The 14,771-nt window shown below is 48.2% G+C and overlaps 7 protein-coding genes and 1 non-coding gene across 8 annotated transcripts; 3 read left to right on the plus strand and 5 right to left on the minus strand.

Annotated features, from left to right (window-relative positions):
- Positions 1-212: 212 nt before the first annotated feature.
- FPOAC1_009047 (uncharacterized protein) lies at positions 213-1,180 on the minus strand (the record flags this gene model as incomplete). The annotated part of the gene is made up of 3 exons (XM_044853478.1): positions 213-913; positions 967-1,026; positions 1,081-1,180. 3 exons carry the CDS (start codon positions 1,178-1,180, stop codon positions 213-215), a joined length of 861 nt encoding a protein of 286 aa, XP_044706148.1.
- Positions 1,181-3,208: 2,028 nt separating this feature from the next.
- On the minus strand, positions 3,209-3,298 carry FPOAC1_009048. Its single transcript has one exon. It is a non-coding gene; the product is annotated as a tRNA-Ala (tRNA).
- A 169-nt stretch (positions 3,299-3,467) lies between these two features.
- FPOAC1_009049 (uncharacterized protein) lies at positions 3,468-4,927 on the minus strand (the record flags this gene model as incomplete). The annotated part of the gene is made up of 2 exons (XM_044853479.1): positions 3,468-3,856; positions 3,904-4,927. The coding sequence occupies 2 exons, from the start codon at positions 4,925-4,927 to the stop codon at positions 3,468-3,470; spliced, it is 1,413 nt and encodes a 470-aa protein (XP_044706149.1).
- A 1,452-nt stretch (positions 4,928-6,379) lies between these two features.
- On the plus strand, positions 6,380-8,233 carry FPOAC1_009050 (uncharacterized protein; the record flags this gene model as incomplete). The annotated part of the gene is made up of 1 exon (XM_044853480.1): positions 6,380-8,233. The coding sequence occupies one exon, from the start codon at positions 6,380-6,382 to the stop codon at positions 8,231-8,233; it is 1,854 nt and encodes a 617-aa protein (XP_044706150.1).
- A 365-nt stretch (positions 8,234-8,598) lies between these two features.
- FPOAC1_009051 (uncharacterized protein) lies at positions 8,599-9,510 on the plus strand (the record flags this gene model as incomplete). Its single annotated transcript, XM_044853481.1, has 1 exon — positions 8,599-9,510. One exon carries the CDS (start codon positions 8,599-8,601, stop codon positions 9,508-9,510), a length of 912 nt encoding a protein of 303 aa, XP_044706151.1.
- A 626-nt stretch (positions 9,511-10,136) lies between these two features.
- On the minus strand, positions 10,137-10,799 carry FPOAC1_009052 (uncharacterized protein; the record flags this gene model as incomplete). Its single annotated transcript, XM_044853482.1, has 1 exon — positions 10,137-10,799. One exon carries the CDS (start codon positions 10,797-10,799, stop codon positions 10,137-10,139), a length of 663 nt encoding a protein of 220 aa, XP_044706152.1.
- A 2,176-nt stretch (positions 10,800-12,975) lies between these two features.
- On the plus strand, positions 12,976-13,853 carry FPOAC1_009053 (uncharacterized protein; the record flags this gene model as incomplete). The annotated part of the gene is made up of 2 exons (XM_044853483.1): positions 12,976-13,235; positions 13,292-13,853. The coding sequence occupies 2 exons, from the start codon at positions 12,976-12,978 to the stop codon at positions 13,851-13,853; spliced, it is 822 nt and encodes a 273-aa protein (XP_044706153.1).
- Positions 13,854-14,286: 433 nt separating this feature from the next.
- Positions 14,287-14,729, minus strand: FPOAC1_009054 (uncharacterized protein; the record flags this gene model as incomplete). Its single annotated transcript, XM_044853484.1, has 2 exons — positions 14,287-14,474; positions 14,540-14,729. 2 exons carry the CDS (start codon positions 14,727-14,729, stop codon positions 14,287-14,289), a joined length of 378 nt encoding a protein of 125 aa, XP_044706154.1.
- Between the last annotated feature and the right edge of the window lie 42 nt (positions 14,730-14,771).

The raw sequence follows: 14,771 nt of genomic DNA on the forward strand, positions 1-14,771 counted from the left end.
AATTCGTATTACGATCCTCCACTCGGTTTGGAAATGCCAAAATGACCATCCTGTACCATCAATCTACTACTTCCTCAAGCTCAAACCAACGATCGTTTAGTGATATACCATGTCAAGGCATCCAACACTGTTTCCTTCTCTCCAGTTCCGGAAGAAATGCTCGAGTATAAGTCAGTGTGACAGATGCATGGAAATCATGATCTAGAGGCTGTTTAAAAGATGGCAACGAAAAGGATACCAACGAAGCCAAGGATAGCACCAGGAGTGAGATGCTTCGCAGCTGCAGAGGCAGTGACGGTGGGAGTGCCAGTAGGAGTGATATCCTCGGTCTCCTCGGCGTCAGTGCCAGTGGCAGTTCCAGAGACGGCCGTATCGTAGTCCGTCTCGGAGTCAGTGATAGTGGCAGTGGCAGTGGCAGTGTCACTGACAGCGGCAGAGGGCTCGCTGTAGAGAGTGGTGAGGATAGTTGGGTTACCAGACACATCGGTGGTGCTGATGAGAGAAGGCAGAGGAATAACCTCACCGCCCTCAGAAGGTACCGCCCCAGAAGGAACCGCACCAGAAGGGTTGGCAGCTGGGACAGAGCCCTGCTCACCAGAGGCAGCGGAATCGGTAACGCCAGCAGGAGGGGCGTAGTTGGACTCAGAGGCGCCAGAAGCCAGGGGGGTGACAGCGGTCGAAACAATAGGAACAGAGGGAACGGGGACACCCTCAGTACCAGAAGAGACACCCTGATCGTGGTAGGTGGTCTGCTCGCCTCCAGCGGGGGCCGAGGGCTGTTCTCCAGCGGGAGCGGAGGGGACATCGGTGGCAGCAGGGGGAGGCTGCATGGACTCACCACCTACGGAGGTGGTGTCGGTACACTTGGTCTCATGGATGACAGAACAGATGGTCATGGAGTGAATGACAGTGCCTGGTCCGTCAGTACATACAATAAAGTGAATGAAAAATGAAGGAGGGGCATACCGTCAGAAATGGCAGCGCCATACTCGTGAGTGTAGGGGGTCTCGGTCTCGGTGTGAGCAGCTAAACAGATATTAGTATAGACAAGATGATTGAAGACGATCATGGGTCACGAACACATGCACAAGGCACTCTCTCCCTGAGTGCCGGTGGCGGCAACAATGGGGGCACAGAGGGCCAGAATGCTGGCGAGAGCCTTGAGCTTGTAGACAGCCATCGCGAAAGTGGAAATCTATTTTAGGTAGGTTAGCAAGCAGCTCTTGGTACTAGCAATAAATGAAGCAGTTTGATGTCAGAGGAAAAGAGGAGGGAGATGTGCTCGAGTGCCGGGTGAGTGTGATTTTGGTGGTGGTGGTGGTGGTGGTGAAGCGGGCGCAGGTGAAGAAACAGAAGCACAGGCGACTGATCACAAGCTCTCGCAAAGAGGAGGAATTAAAATCAGAATGTATAGAATACTCACAGATTTTTTATCTGAAGGTGATGCAGTGAAGGTAGTTGTAGAATACAAAGTGATGATGCAGGACTGTGAAGAGATGCACGATCGTTGTAGGGGGGAAGAAGAGATGGGAGAGAAGGGTGAGGAAGAGAAGGAAAGAAATAGCAAAAAAAGATCAAACGACGGGAAGATTCTATTTCTACTTCTGCCCGGCAACCTCAGGCAGGTAGACGTAAACAATAGCCTACCTAGCATAGAGTCGGTGAATAGTTTGTCGGTTGCTGACAGTCGTCTTGCAGTGTCAGTGACAGTGACTGGGGAAAAAACTGATTGAACTTTTGGTTTCAAGGGGCAACGGTTCAACAACAATGGAGATGAATTGGAAACATTTTACTCACTAGTGAGAGGGAGAGAAAAGAACCTGGCAACAGCCGTTGGTTGGTGATACTGATCCTCGTTGCACCAAACGTCGTGTTGAGGTGTCCCATTTTTGGTGTTTGCCCCTGAGATGGGTAGCCAAGCTGTCCAACAGAGATACCAAGAGAATATGTAGATTTGATGGTGTAATACTTAATAGACTCCTACGTTGTTTCTTGCTCTTAAATTTTTTTTAATTTCTTTTATCTAAATGCTGTTGCGGCTTGTTGGTGGTCTTGATGCAGCTCCATGTGCTTCAACACAAAGATCAATTCAACCACCCTGGCACTCTCAATAACAAGCAGACACTACTTGCTTTGAAGTATGTGTATCCGAAACAATACAACTCTAAATCATTTCGACAGTGACTATCTCGACTACCCTCCACCTTGGTCTGCATCCTTGCATCTCCATGTCTAATTACCACTGAATTGTCTCCTCGAAAGTGCGATACTGCGGGCCCTGTACCACGTTACAACCGCAGCGGCATCTCGCATTTCTGCACACTACACGACATGGGCCATATCTGTAAGAGATAGATTGATCTGCACATCCCAACCAGTATCCCATACCCTATTACCCTACCTTTCAGACCCAGCATCTATGTTGAGCAACACTGCGAGTCTCCTCGCTCAGCATGAATACGATGCGTACACCGGATTTCCAAATAATCTCAGTCGAACACGCCGTGCTCTTGTCTCTACAACACGTGTCTGAGCAGTGCATTTGTGCCGTGTCACTCGCCTGTGCCTCAGAGTGAATACCCGATGAGGGACAGACCGTCTCCGAGCAGAGTCAGGCAAACTGACTGAACTAATGAAGGGACAGAGCTTGAGGATTGTCTAAGCGAGTCTGCTGATTTTTCATTAAAACGGTATGTCTCAGGGTCCTTTGCGTCCCCTCAAGATTTATTCTGGTATACAAAAAGCCCAATAAAATTGATTGATTTTCCAAGAGCACTACACAGTGACTGCCACCCAAAGGGTATTCTTGATACCACTTTGTGTTGAGTATTTTGTGGAACTTTGGTGATCAGTATTTGAGAAAAGATTTCTTAGCTTTGGCACGTTTTCTGAACATAACATTCGATGATATGTTGCATTTTGCAATCCCTTTTTGCAATACCTCGGATGCTGATGTCCACTTGATTTGAAAAGACATGATGCATCACCACAGGTCCCGGTTTATGCTGTCATTCTGATTCGATAGTAAGAGGAAATAGAAAGCAAAAATAAAATAAAAAATGGTGTAAGTTAAAAACCAATAGACTAAAGCAAAAGTGACAGCTGATGTCATAAGCGCTCCTAGTTGATGAGGTTGATCTGCTTCAGGGTAAGAGAAAAGGCAAAAGTTGCAAAAAATGGATATTTGATGGATTCTAACCATCTACAATGGACGAACAGGGAATCGAACCCTGGACCACTCCCAGATTATTCGGTCGAATTATGCTAAGGGAGTATTATACCACTAAACCATTCGCCCGATGTTATTGAAAGAAGCGACCGTATTAGATATCATGTGTGCCATTCCCAATGCTGCGGCATGTATGCCGTGCAATCAACTCGACATGCTTTCCATAGAACCGCCAACGACAGACAAACAGGATATACAAGAACCCCAAAAATATCACCAAATCATAAATCTCATTCGTTCATCCCTCGAATAGTTGTCTCAACCGGCGCAAATGCCCAGTGGTAGAAAGCACAGTTGCTATAAGAACGAGATAGCATAACACCATGACTAGGCGAGTGATGATATCAGGGAGAACCATCAAAAGCACTGCGAGGCAAAGTCCGCTCATAGAGAATGCGCTGATTAGCGTCCGTAGAGGCACAAGCGGGGCAGGCGCCGATTGATCACCTCCGAGGGTCTTCGTTCTTGGTCCTTGTGACAAGGCAACAAGATCTGATGCCCTCAGGAACCGAGTTTCATCCTCGACTAGGACCTGCCGACTTTCGAGATATGTTCTGTAGGCTTGAACATCATTGTTTGCCGGTGTTGGCAGCTTCTGCATTTCTTCAAGAGAGACAACCAAGTTCCCTAGGGCAATTAGATAAACATGTGTGTTGGGCTTGAGTTGGACTTACTATATCGGCGGAGAACGCTCTCGATCTTGTCCATTAGTCGATGTCTACTCCGATGAATATCATGGTTGGAAGCCCGCTCTTCTCGCCCGGAGACGGCCATGTGTCCACCATGCCGTGTAGTGATGGAGTCCAGCCGTATAAGGTCTTCTTCATACGCTCCAAGTTGGTCCTGTAAAGATAGGAGGGCTCGGTGGTTAAGCCAATCGAATTTCCGGTACAGTGGCCTTAGTCGTGGATCGCATTGGCCTGATAGTCTGGCTGCTATCTCTGCGTATCCGTCGAGAGCCTCAATTGGTAGATTCTCGTTCTGCGCAGCCATATCCTCTTGTGTTTCAGAGTATGCTGTATCGTATGGGGGATTCTGGTTATGGTAGGCAGGCTCCAATGCCAAAGCTCTCTGATTTGAGAAGGCAACCATAGAAGGGTAATGATGGTCTATATGCGGCACGCCCTGCTGTTGCGGCGTGAAGGGCTCTTGGGGTGGAGGGTAGCCAGCGGGAGTATGCGCTGACCCCCAAGCAGGGTAAGCTAAAGGACTGATAGGAGACTGAGGATAATTGGCGACAGCGACAGCTGAAGGTGCATATCCAGACGCCGGTATCTGGCGACCGTTGAGTGGACTCTTGAAATAGCCCGCTTCTGGGGAAGACTGGAACGCTTCATGGGCCACAGAGTTCGGGTCGGGTCCGGAGAATGACATGCTGGCAGGCCGATGTGCCCCTTTGCTTCTAGAGTTTCTGGTTTCTCTCAAATTTTTGCTCCTACTGCCGGCGGGCTTGGAGGTAGCCGTATCATCACTGGATGTAAGCTGCGTAACGGTACGTTGGACGTTGGAGGGGGTGTAATCCGTCTTGGATGACGAGCTGGTCGGTGTTAAACGCTGAGTTCCGCCCTCACTCGGTGACTGGCTGGCACTTTCTTCGCAGTCTTCAACAGTGGACTGGTGAGATAAAGCCTTTTGTAACGACGGGCCCTCGGCTGAAGACCAAGAGGGCCTGTTTCGAGCCTGCGCTTTGTCGTTCATTTTGAATTTGCGCAAAGGAAATGAAATGCCCTTTTGGTTTCAGGCTTCTTACTTGTGGATATATAGCTTTCTTGGATCATAGATTTTTAAAACTGTCGATTCTCAAGCGATTGACGGCGGCAGTGAGTTTATCAACGAAGCCTTGTACGATAGTGTTCAACTATACACCCGTATGGTTGAGTATATATTGCCGAGTGTAAGCTTGGTGTTCGCCAGGTTCTCAGTAATGATGCATATTAAGTATCTCGGCCGCAACGGTAGCTCACTGTGGCTAAGATATGCCGAATAGAGTGTTTTGCTGTACCGTAACACCGGGAGCCGATGTTGGATTCCGTGAGCAACCGCAAATATGTCAAGCTTAAGGAAGGGGTAAGATCTGACGTGACAACTTGGAAATCCACGTAAGACAAAGAAAGATCCCGATAGCCTTGACTGGGTATAAATTATGAAGGGTTGCGGGGGTCGTGAAGCGCAAATGTATTATGGAGAGATCAAGACTTTTTGAAACTCTTATATGAAAAAGGCATGGTGTTGTTGAAGAAGAACACCGAGAAGACGATGGCGATGTAAATGACTTATCGTTCATAATCGAATAGTCCGCATGATTGCCTTGTTTCAAGAAACAATAGCGCCAACAGCTGAGCCGCAGAACCCGTCTGAGCACTTGAACTCATTGGGGTAGAGAGAGTGAAGGTGGTGGGGGAGTGAAGGAAGAAAGGAGCGTGGGTAGTATCAGCGACAACTCAAGGCTCGCATTGCATGTGAGATTGAAAGGAGCTTGGATGTTGTTGGTGAGCTCAATCATGTCATGTCATTCAAGCATGTAATAAATACCTACCAAAGTAATACAATGCCAAACACAAGAGAATTGAACCCGAACTCGGACCAGAGGTATCTCGTACTTTATTTAGAAAGCTTTCAAGAATAATCCTATAATAGACAGAGAATTTGTCAGCTAGTATTCTTTTATAGAGGGAATGATTAGACAAGGGAGAAACCATAAATAAATAAATAACTTGATAAAGATATAACATCAAAAGAAAAGGGCTCCTGTCAAGGCACGTGATACGCGTATTCCAGGACCATCATCACCACCAAATATCGTCGTAGCCCCACCAGACCTACCTTAGTAGGTACTAAGCTACGAAAACGAGTACAGGAAAGATTCGAGACTCTACAAAGACCAAATTGACTTGACTGGAATCAAGTTAACAACAAAGCTTTGCCTTATTACAATGATGAGCATATAATCAGCCTCAATTGTGTTGCCAGGTCATAACGCATCGCATTACTACTGCAACCCTCATGATCTACCACACCACCAGAGTTCTATGCACATACCTACTACCTGTCGTGTCATACAACAGAGATCAAGCTCATCATTTTCAAATTGAGCTGTCATAATCATCATATTCTCCACACCTGAATAAAGCATTGAGCCTTCGCATCATCATGTCACGTATACCAACCTCGATCCTCAGCAAGTACTTGCTAAAAGCTCAAATACCCCGGCAAGGCTGTATCAGTGCACGCCATATGTACAGACACATTGCAATTAATTCAGCTGCTGCATCTATCGCTCGCACAACCAGACATTTTCACGTCTCGCCTGGAGCTGTCACGCCACCTCCCGTACAGCCAGTTCCTCTGCGTAAGCAACTGAAGGACGAGGCAAAGAAGGCAAAGAAGCAGGGCACGAAGAAGACAAAGGGCGATTCTCAAACAGTTGATGGTTGGGAGCTAACCGTTGGCATCGAAATCCACGCTCAGCTAAACACCGCCCATAAGCTATTTTCACCGGCTATCACTTCCTTCAACGACGAGCCAAACAGCCATGTCGCCCTTTTTGACGTTGCCATGCCTGGCAGCCAGCCTCTTTTCCAAAAAGAGACTCTTATTCCTGCCTTGCGTGCAGCTCTCGCCCTGAATTGCGAAGTCCAGCAAGTCAGTCGATTTGATCGCAAGCATTACTTCTGGTGGGATCAGCCTTCCGGATATCAGATCACTCAGTACTATGAGCCTTTTGCTAAAAACGGCCATATCACTCTTCTTGCCCGCGACGGGATTTCCCCTCAAGATGGTGAAAGTGTGACTATCGGGATCAAGCAGGTTCAACTCGAACAGGATACGGCAAAGACGCTAGCTCAGACTGGCAAAGTACAGTGGCTCGACTTTAACCGTGTTGGCGTGCCTCTGATTGAAATCATCACCGAGCCTGAAATCCATCACCCTCGTACTGCCGCTGTTCTTGTGCGAAAGATTCAGATGCTGATGAACACAGTCGATGCTTGTGTATCGGGCATGGAGACAGGTGGTCTACGAGCCGATGTCAACGTTTCTGTTCGCAGAACTGATGGATCCAACCCATCACTTGGTACGAGAACCGAAATCAAGAACCTGAGCACTATCAAGGCAGTTGAAGACGCCATCATTGCTGAGCGTGACCGACAAATTCGTGAATTGGACGCTGGCCGATCTATCCCAAGTGAGACTCGCGGTTGGTCTATCGGATCTACAGAAACCCGACGCCTTCGTGGAAAAGAGGGTGAAGTCGATTATCGATATATGCCTGACCCTGATATTGCGCCTCTAGTTATTGGAGACGACCTTGTTGGCCACTTGCGACAGTCATTGGCTGTCACACCTGATTCGGAACTGGACACCCTGATCGCTCGATTTGGACTCACAGCCAAGGATGCACTGTCACTGATCAACCTCGAAAATGGCTCGCGTGTGCAGTACTACTACAAGGTACTCTACTCAATCCAAGGGAAACTTGCGGAAGACCTCAGTGAAGCCGAGATTCCAGAGTTCAAGAGTTATTCTGCCGTGGTCGGTAATTGGATCATTCATGAGTTGGGTCGGCTTACCACATACAAGGCTGGCCCGCTCGCAGCCCGAGACCTCACATTCACGCCAGAGGGTGACTGTGAACAGGTCCCTGATTCTGATCTCTCGCAACTTCTATATCACCTGATCCGCAAGCAGATCACAGGCAAGGTGGCCAAGGAGCTCTTGTTCGCCATTTACCTCAAGGAAATTGAGGGAGGGGTCACCCAAGCTATTGAGGATAACGACTTGTGGTTCAAAGAGATCGCAATGGAGGAATACGAGCAACTGGCTGATGAGGCCATGGAAGGCGAGGATAAAATCTTGCAGGAGTTTGCTAACTCTGAACAATTTCCTCAAGGCAAACTCATGTTCCTTGTGGGCAAAATGATGCGTCTTGGACCTACCGAACGTATTGTTCCTGCGAATGCTGAGCGTGTTATGAGAGCAAAGGTTGATATTTTACGGAGGACGTGATTCACTTCACTGGCAAGCGGGAATGTTACAGTCACTTATAGCACAGCCCTTCTCCCGTCACCTGAAGCATCCGCATAGCGACACCGTGTCACCGAACTGTTAACTCACGCTGGCGCATTCCACAGCTAAAGATAGTTGGCCCGTCCAACAATGAGGCTTTTGCCGAGCATCACTGGTGTGACCAGCCAGTGGGTTTTCTTGCGCGCTGAGGCACAAGGTAGCAAACATGGATCGATTGATAAATGGTCATGGCACATGTCTTGAATAAAGAATTGCTTCTCTTTCCAAGTACCCCAAGCTAAAGTTTTTTTTTAACAGCAAGCTCTATTGCATCTGGGATAAACATCTCGAAAATTGCCAAACTAATGGCTACTGCTTTCCCAACTCACATTGGGTTTCCTCCTGAAAAGGACAGAAACGACGTCTCACGAACAATGATAACCAGTCATGGCTCAATATTTAAGACAACAAACCCGAACGATCGAGAGAATAATGATGGTCGTATAAAAACAGAAACGGTGTGGGAGACGATGAATCCATATACAAGAACAAGCGAAGATAGTGCGTCAACTGCTACTCCTTCAAGCCGACGAACGAGGATTGTAGCAACTCCAAATACTACTACTAAAAACGAGGCGACCTATTCCACGGCCAGTCCTACTAATGTTCAAAGTCCTAGTCCTCTTATAGCAACATTCCACGACTCTCGGGGTTGGTCGGACGGGGATATCGCCGCGGTTGTTCTCGGTGTTGTCGTTTGCTTAGCTGCTATAGCATTAGCAGTATGGTTCTTTGTCTATAAGAGGCGCAGAAGCCCAATGGTTCATCGAGTCACTCCCCCGCAAACTCCAACCTTTAACCCTTCGCCTCCAAGTTCACCATTACCAACACCTCCGCCTGTCGCAGAGTTGAGCTCTCAGGGCGACCAAACGTCCAACATGGAAGGTTCGTGGGTCAGTTACGGTGATCGTGTACGTTCGCCAACGCCCCAACCCGCTGTGGCAGAGGTGAAGAGCTTTACTCGTACGTGGCAGAAGCCGCGTGTTTATACTGTTACTGGCGGGCGCATCGCGGAACTCCAGGGCTCAAAGCTTTCGGCGAGTCTTGGTAATGGGGATGATGGTGTATCGCCTACCTCACCAATACCTCGAGCCGAACCATCTCGTGCCCATGGTTTTATCGTAGGCCCAATGACTTTGACTTCGAGGTTCAGTCCGTTATCGTCTAGGACCGACCCCGGCGGAGAACAAGAGGAGAGTCCAAGGAGGGGACTTTGATGGGACTTTGTATGATGGCCATCATCAGGTCGGCTTCCTGCTAGATATGGGTTGGCCTAATTTCGGTGTTTCTAAATGAGGGTGAGACGATGGGATCCTGTGCTACAGCCCACGATAGAGGGTGGAGGTGGGTAGTGAAACTCGTGAAAGCTCACTCAGGAGGGAGTCGGTTACATGGTGGAAAATGATCCCAATACATTATGTAGTTAGCCTTAAATCGCTACAATAGGCTCCAAAACAGATCACAGGTCTATCAAATACCTCAACGTAGCAAGCATCACGAGTATTGGGCAGGCAGCATTTTCGCATGTAACTATATGCTTTTATTCAATCGATGCGACAATCATATATGCTATCATAAACACTTGCATCTATCGATTTCGCATTAGACTTCGAGGGATACCCATATCAGCTATCATAAACACCGCATGCCCGTAGCAGGGCTCCATGTCCGTATCTGCCCAAATTCTCAACAAATATGGGGAACCAATGATCAATGCCATGAAACTCCAAACTCCTTACGTGCTGAAACACGGTAATGTTTTTCAATAAAGAAAAAAGGATCGCAGCAAATCAAGGTATATTCTCACCAACCCCATGTTGCCCTGTCCACCAGAATCCCATGATTATTCTGACCTTCCGTTATGTCCATGGCCATGAGTATGGCTTGCCAACACTTCGTTGTCATACTTTCCAGGTTGAAAGGCATAATTCAAGTTTTCTCTGTCCTTCAAGAACATGTCAACTCTCTCATCCTTTGACCTGCCCGCAGCAATCGTGTTTCGACGAGCGACCTGCTGCCCGATAGCAAGATTCGACTGTGCTTTCATTTCCACGAGATCGGCGCCGTATTGTTCTGCTCTACTCATTTGAGCAAAGGCGCCTATCATACACATGACAACAACCAGGGTGGCAAAAAGACCATTGGACATGTACATAGAGTCCCTAACCCTGCCGTCGCGAGCATCGTACCAACGCTCCCAGTCTTCCCAGGTAGCATTATTCGCAGCAGATCCAGCCTTGTGGCGCCAGGCACGATCGGCGTTACGGACAGTTTCGTTGAGTGTCTGGGGCTTACCACCAGTCCAGCCTAGACCGTGGGCATCATAGAGATGGCGCTTTGAGGGGTCGCTGAGGAGGTCATTGGCAGCAACGATGAGACGATAGCGTTCTAAGCGAATGGCATGGGGGATGTTATCAATATCGGGAGTATGACTGTGTCTATCGGGGTGGTAGACTTTGACGAGCTGGTAGAATCGGTGCTTGGTATATGGGGCATCACTCTTCATGGAGAAGATCTCGTAGGGAGAAGGATAACTATTCTTGGGCCATTGGGAGACCTCATTATGGCTGAAGCTACCTCGCTGGTCGCTATTTACTGTGGCATATCGCCTGTGTCGATCTATCGAGCAAGTCGTTGCGGGAGCATAGCTAGCTCGTACCCCTCTAGATGACGTTATAGACAATAGAGATGGGAGACTCGAGACAGCGGGGACAGCATGACAGGAGCTGAAAAGGACGGCAGTTTTGTGAAGCGGCATGACGATAGCTATAGTTGGCGCAAGCTCAGAGGCATTGAAAACATGTTCAGCGCCGCGAGCTTGAGGATTTTAGGTATCAAGGGTTGAGCATGTTAGAGCAGGAATTGATAGTAGAAGCGGCAGATGTTTGAGAGGCGTATCACGCGCAGCGAATGAGGATGCGCATCATGGCCGCATATCCTCTCTTAATACCGGAGCTCAGCTGCAGAATGCATGGCAGGGATTATCTAAAACCCCGGCCGAGAACGGAGATCTCATCAGCCACAGCAGCCACGGTCACGAGACTCGAGTGTTCCTTCACCGAACAGTTCACCTCGGTGAGACAGTCCTGCCAAAAACATCCCTGCTTCGATCTGCCGACTTGCCGAGTAACCCCTGTTTCTTGCAGTACCAATCGCTACCGGGTAAATCTATCAATTAAAGTCAAAGCAAAAAAAATCGATTTGCACAACAATATCAGTCTACCTACAGAAAGAAACGATCCTTGCCGACATTTCCGTCTTTGAATTGGCTAAGTAGTATTTCCAAGTTATTCGGTACTCTTACCAAACACAACCGAACTTCCATTCAAGCGATACCGAGGATGATGACCATTATCGAGAACTACCAAAGTGATGAGCACCGGGAATAATGGCGCACCGCTAATGCTATCGTCATCGGAGGTGCTGGTCCAACCCCAGAACTAGTCAAGGTTCATGAACATCTTCTTTTTTAGTTAATCCTATTTATGCTTCTCCTCACTCAACTCACATTCGACTCCGCGATTGGGGCAAAAAAGCAAAATAATGTTGGTCACCCATGGGGAAGACCCGCCCGGAGATGGTCCAGACACACGGTACCTGGAAACGGCATTTCATATGCCGTGAGCCAATGAGACCATCCACAGTTTGAACATGACTCTGGATAGCTTCCTTTGCCTACGTTCATTTGCTCAGGCAGATGCCTTCCAGAGCGGAACTCTTCCGACGTGGGTGACCGTCACTCCACTCTCGCGACACAATTTGATCATCGTCTCCACTGCAAGCTTTTCTTTGTGGTTACTAAAGCTTCTAGGGTAATTTCGTTGTAATATCTCCGGGCCTACAGCTGCTCCCCGCTGGCTAATGTTGAGGCTCAACGGTGCCAGACAGGACCAGGATATGTTCCTCCCGTCTTGGCCTGAGCCTCAATGTTGGTTATTGCTTGTCAGATCATATAGAGCATGGGCCAGGACTGATGATATCTCAAACCAACGGAAAGCTCCTTGATTAACTAACAAGGCATGGTTCAGGCTATTTCTTTTAAAACCTTGGCTTTTGTTTGACTTGAAAGTAACCAACCATTGCCACATCTTGCCCATCACCAACTGGTAAACAAACTTATGACGACTGGATCTGATCCTGGATGTGGGATCCGCTTCGTCTAAAGCAACCCAAACAATAACCCCGAACCTGCTATGTCCGCGTGCCGACATATCCATATCCTCCCAGGATCCTCTGCTTGTAAAGGTCCCATCATGCCTTATTCGGAACCTCCACATAGCTGTTCTCCACGTCCTTCCTCGGCCCTTTGGTGTCGTTACTGTTCAAGTCCTTTTAGTGTCGTGGGTCGTTGAGCTCAGATGATGAATGGATCAACATTTGGAATATCAGTTTCCAGTCTGTTGCTGATCCTGCAGCACCACAGACTCTTACGGCTGGTGGACACACTATTCACAAAGATCATCGATTAGATGCCCGCCCCTTCGTCATGTGAGATAGAGTACGGGGTAACTAAGTCCCTTATTCAGCTGCATTAATATCAAAGAAAGCTTTGGACCCCGAGTGGGTTGATAAACATGTTTCTCCAGGTTTTTATATTTAAATTCGCGTTTCCTCTCGCAAGTCATATAGTCTATCACTACTCATTCCTCATCTATCCTAGGTACAGTAAAGACCAGGACAATATGTCTTCCAGTACTCCCCCTTCTCATGGGGCAACTACCCCTACACAATATAACGACAAGGAAGAGGGCGGTCACTATCACTGCAACCACCCTCACCACTATTATGAAGGACGAAACAACAATGCCCAGAAGCCTCACCAGTCCATGGTCTCGCAGGTCTACAACCGTTCGTTCTTCAAAGTTGCCAACCCCGGCCCTCTTGGTTTAATCAGCTTCGCTCTGACTACCTTCGTTCTCGGTCTCTACCAGTGCGGTGCTGGGTAAGTTGTTTATAACCACACATAAATGCTTCAGAGTGTGCTGATCTCCTATAAAGACTTCCCGGTTCTAACCCCTTTGGCGGTATCGGTCCTGACCAAGCCATCTTCGGTCTGGCTGTCTTCTTCGGCGGCATCGCCCAGTTCTTCGCAGGTCTCATGGAATTCCGTGTAGGCAACACCTTCGGCACCACTGTACATTGCTCCTACGGTGCTTTCTGGCTAGCCTTTGCCATGTTCTTCGTCCCCGATCTTGCAATCAAGGATGCATACAAGGGCGACGATCGCGCGTACAGCTTTGCCTTGGGTATCTTCTTGATCCTATGGTGCTTCCTCACTCTGGTATTCTTTATAGCTGCTCTCAAGACAAACATTGCCATCCTGGTTGTGCTTGGGTGTCTGTTCCTCGCCTTTCTCTTCCTTAGCTTGGCTCAGTTCTTACAGACCAGCCACCCCACTGCGGCGATTCGTATCAACAAGACGGGTGGTGCATTCTCAGTCATCTGCGCCGCAGCGGCGTTTTATGCGGGAGCCGCTGGTATTATGACTGAGGATACGACATGGGTTCGTTTCCCTCTTGGTGAAATTGATGTCAAACCCAAAAAGACCAACATGGCTTAAGATGTTGGTGGCTCTTACTCCTAAGGGAAGAGTGGTATGATTTGATAGTAAATAATACGATGGTACGGTATGCCTGTTAATGATCTGAATGGGATGACTGTTTATCTATGAACAAATATTATGAAAACAATGAGAATGATTTTAATCAATAAGGATAATGCCAAATCTTAGGAAAGTAAATGACGTCACATATATATCACAGCCAAGCTTCAAAAGTGTGTATGGTCTAGCTCTGTAGACCCAGTATCTCATTGGAGTATTCTATCATCATAGAATAGTCTTTTAGGAAGTAGTGCCCAATGAAAAGATTAATGCATTAAGATTGATCCCCTAACCGTATGATGCATGGATTGTAATCGTACAACAGACCATTTTTGGGTCTGACATTCATTATTTCCCATCTCGATCTTGACAAGCTTCAGCGTCTCGTCGCTTACAACTTGTGCTTAGCCTCCTCAGCGGCACCCTTGGCCTTGCCCTTGGCCTGCTCAGCAGCACCCTTGGCCTCGCCCTTGAGCTCCTCGGTCTTGCCAGCGGCCTCACCCTTCAGCTCTTGAGCCTTGGCAGCAGCGTCTCCCTTGAGCTCCTGGGCCTTTCCGGTAACGTTGGCAGCGGCCTCCTCTGGAAACAATTGTCAACAATCAAGTTCTTTTTTATGGAGTAAACCGATGTTTTGAGAAACTTACCCCCAGCCTCAATGCCGTCAACAATCTTGTCGCTCACGACGCGGTCGACCTTTTTGGCAGTGTCCTTGACCGCATCGGTAGCAGTTCGCTGCAGGGCGAAGCTAGTGGTGAATGTTCGGGGAGCTTGAAAAGCAATGACGCGAGGAGCGAGAGCCGCACGGCGGATGACGTTCTTGGTGAGGAAAGACATGGTTGTGATGTGTTGTTTTATTGGTGGTGAGAGGTTGAGTTC

This window comes from Fusarium poae, chromosome 3 (genome assembly GCF_019609905.1).
Source record: "Fusarium poae strain DAOMC 252244 chromosome 3, whole genome shotgun sequence".
Lineage (NCBI taxonomy): Eukaryota > Fungi > Ascomycota > Sordariomycetes > Hypocreales > Nectriaceae > Fusarium > Fusarium poae.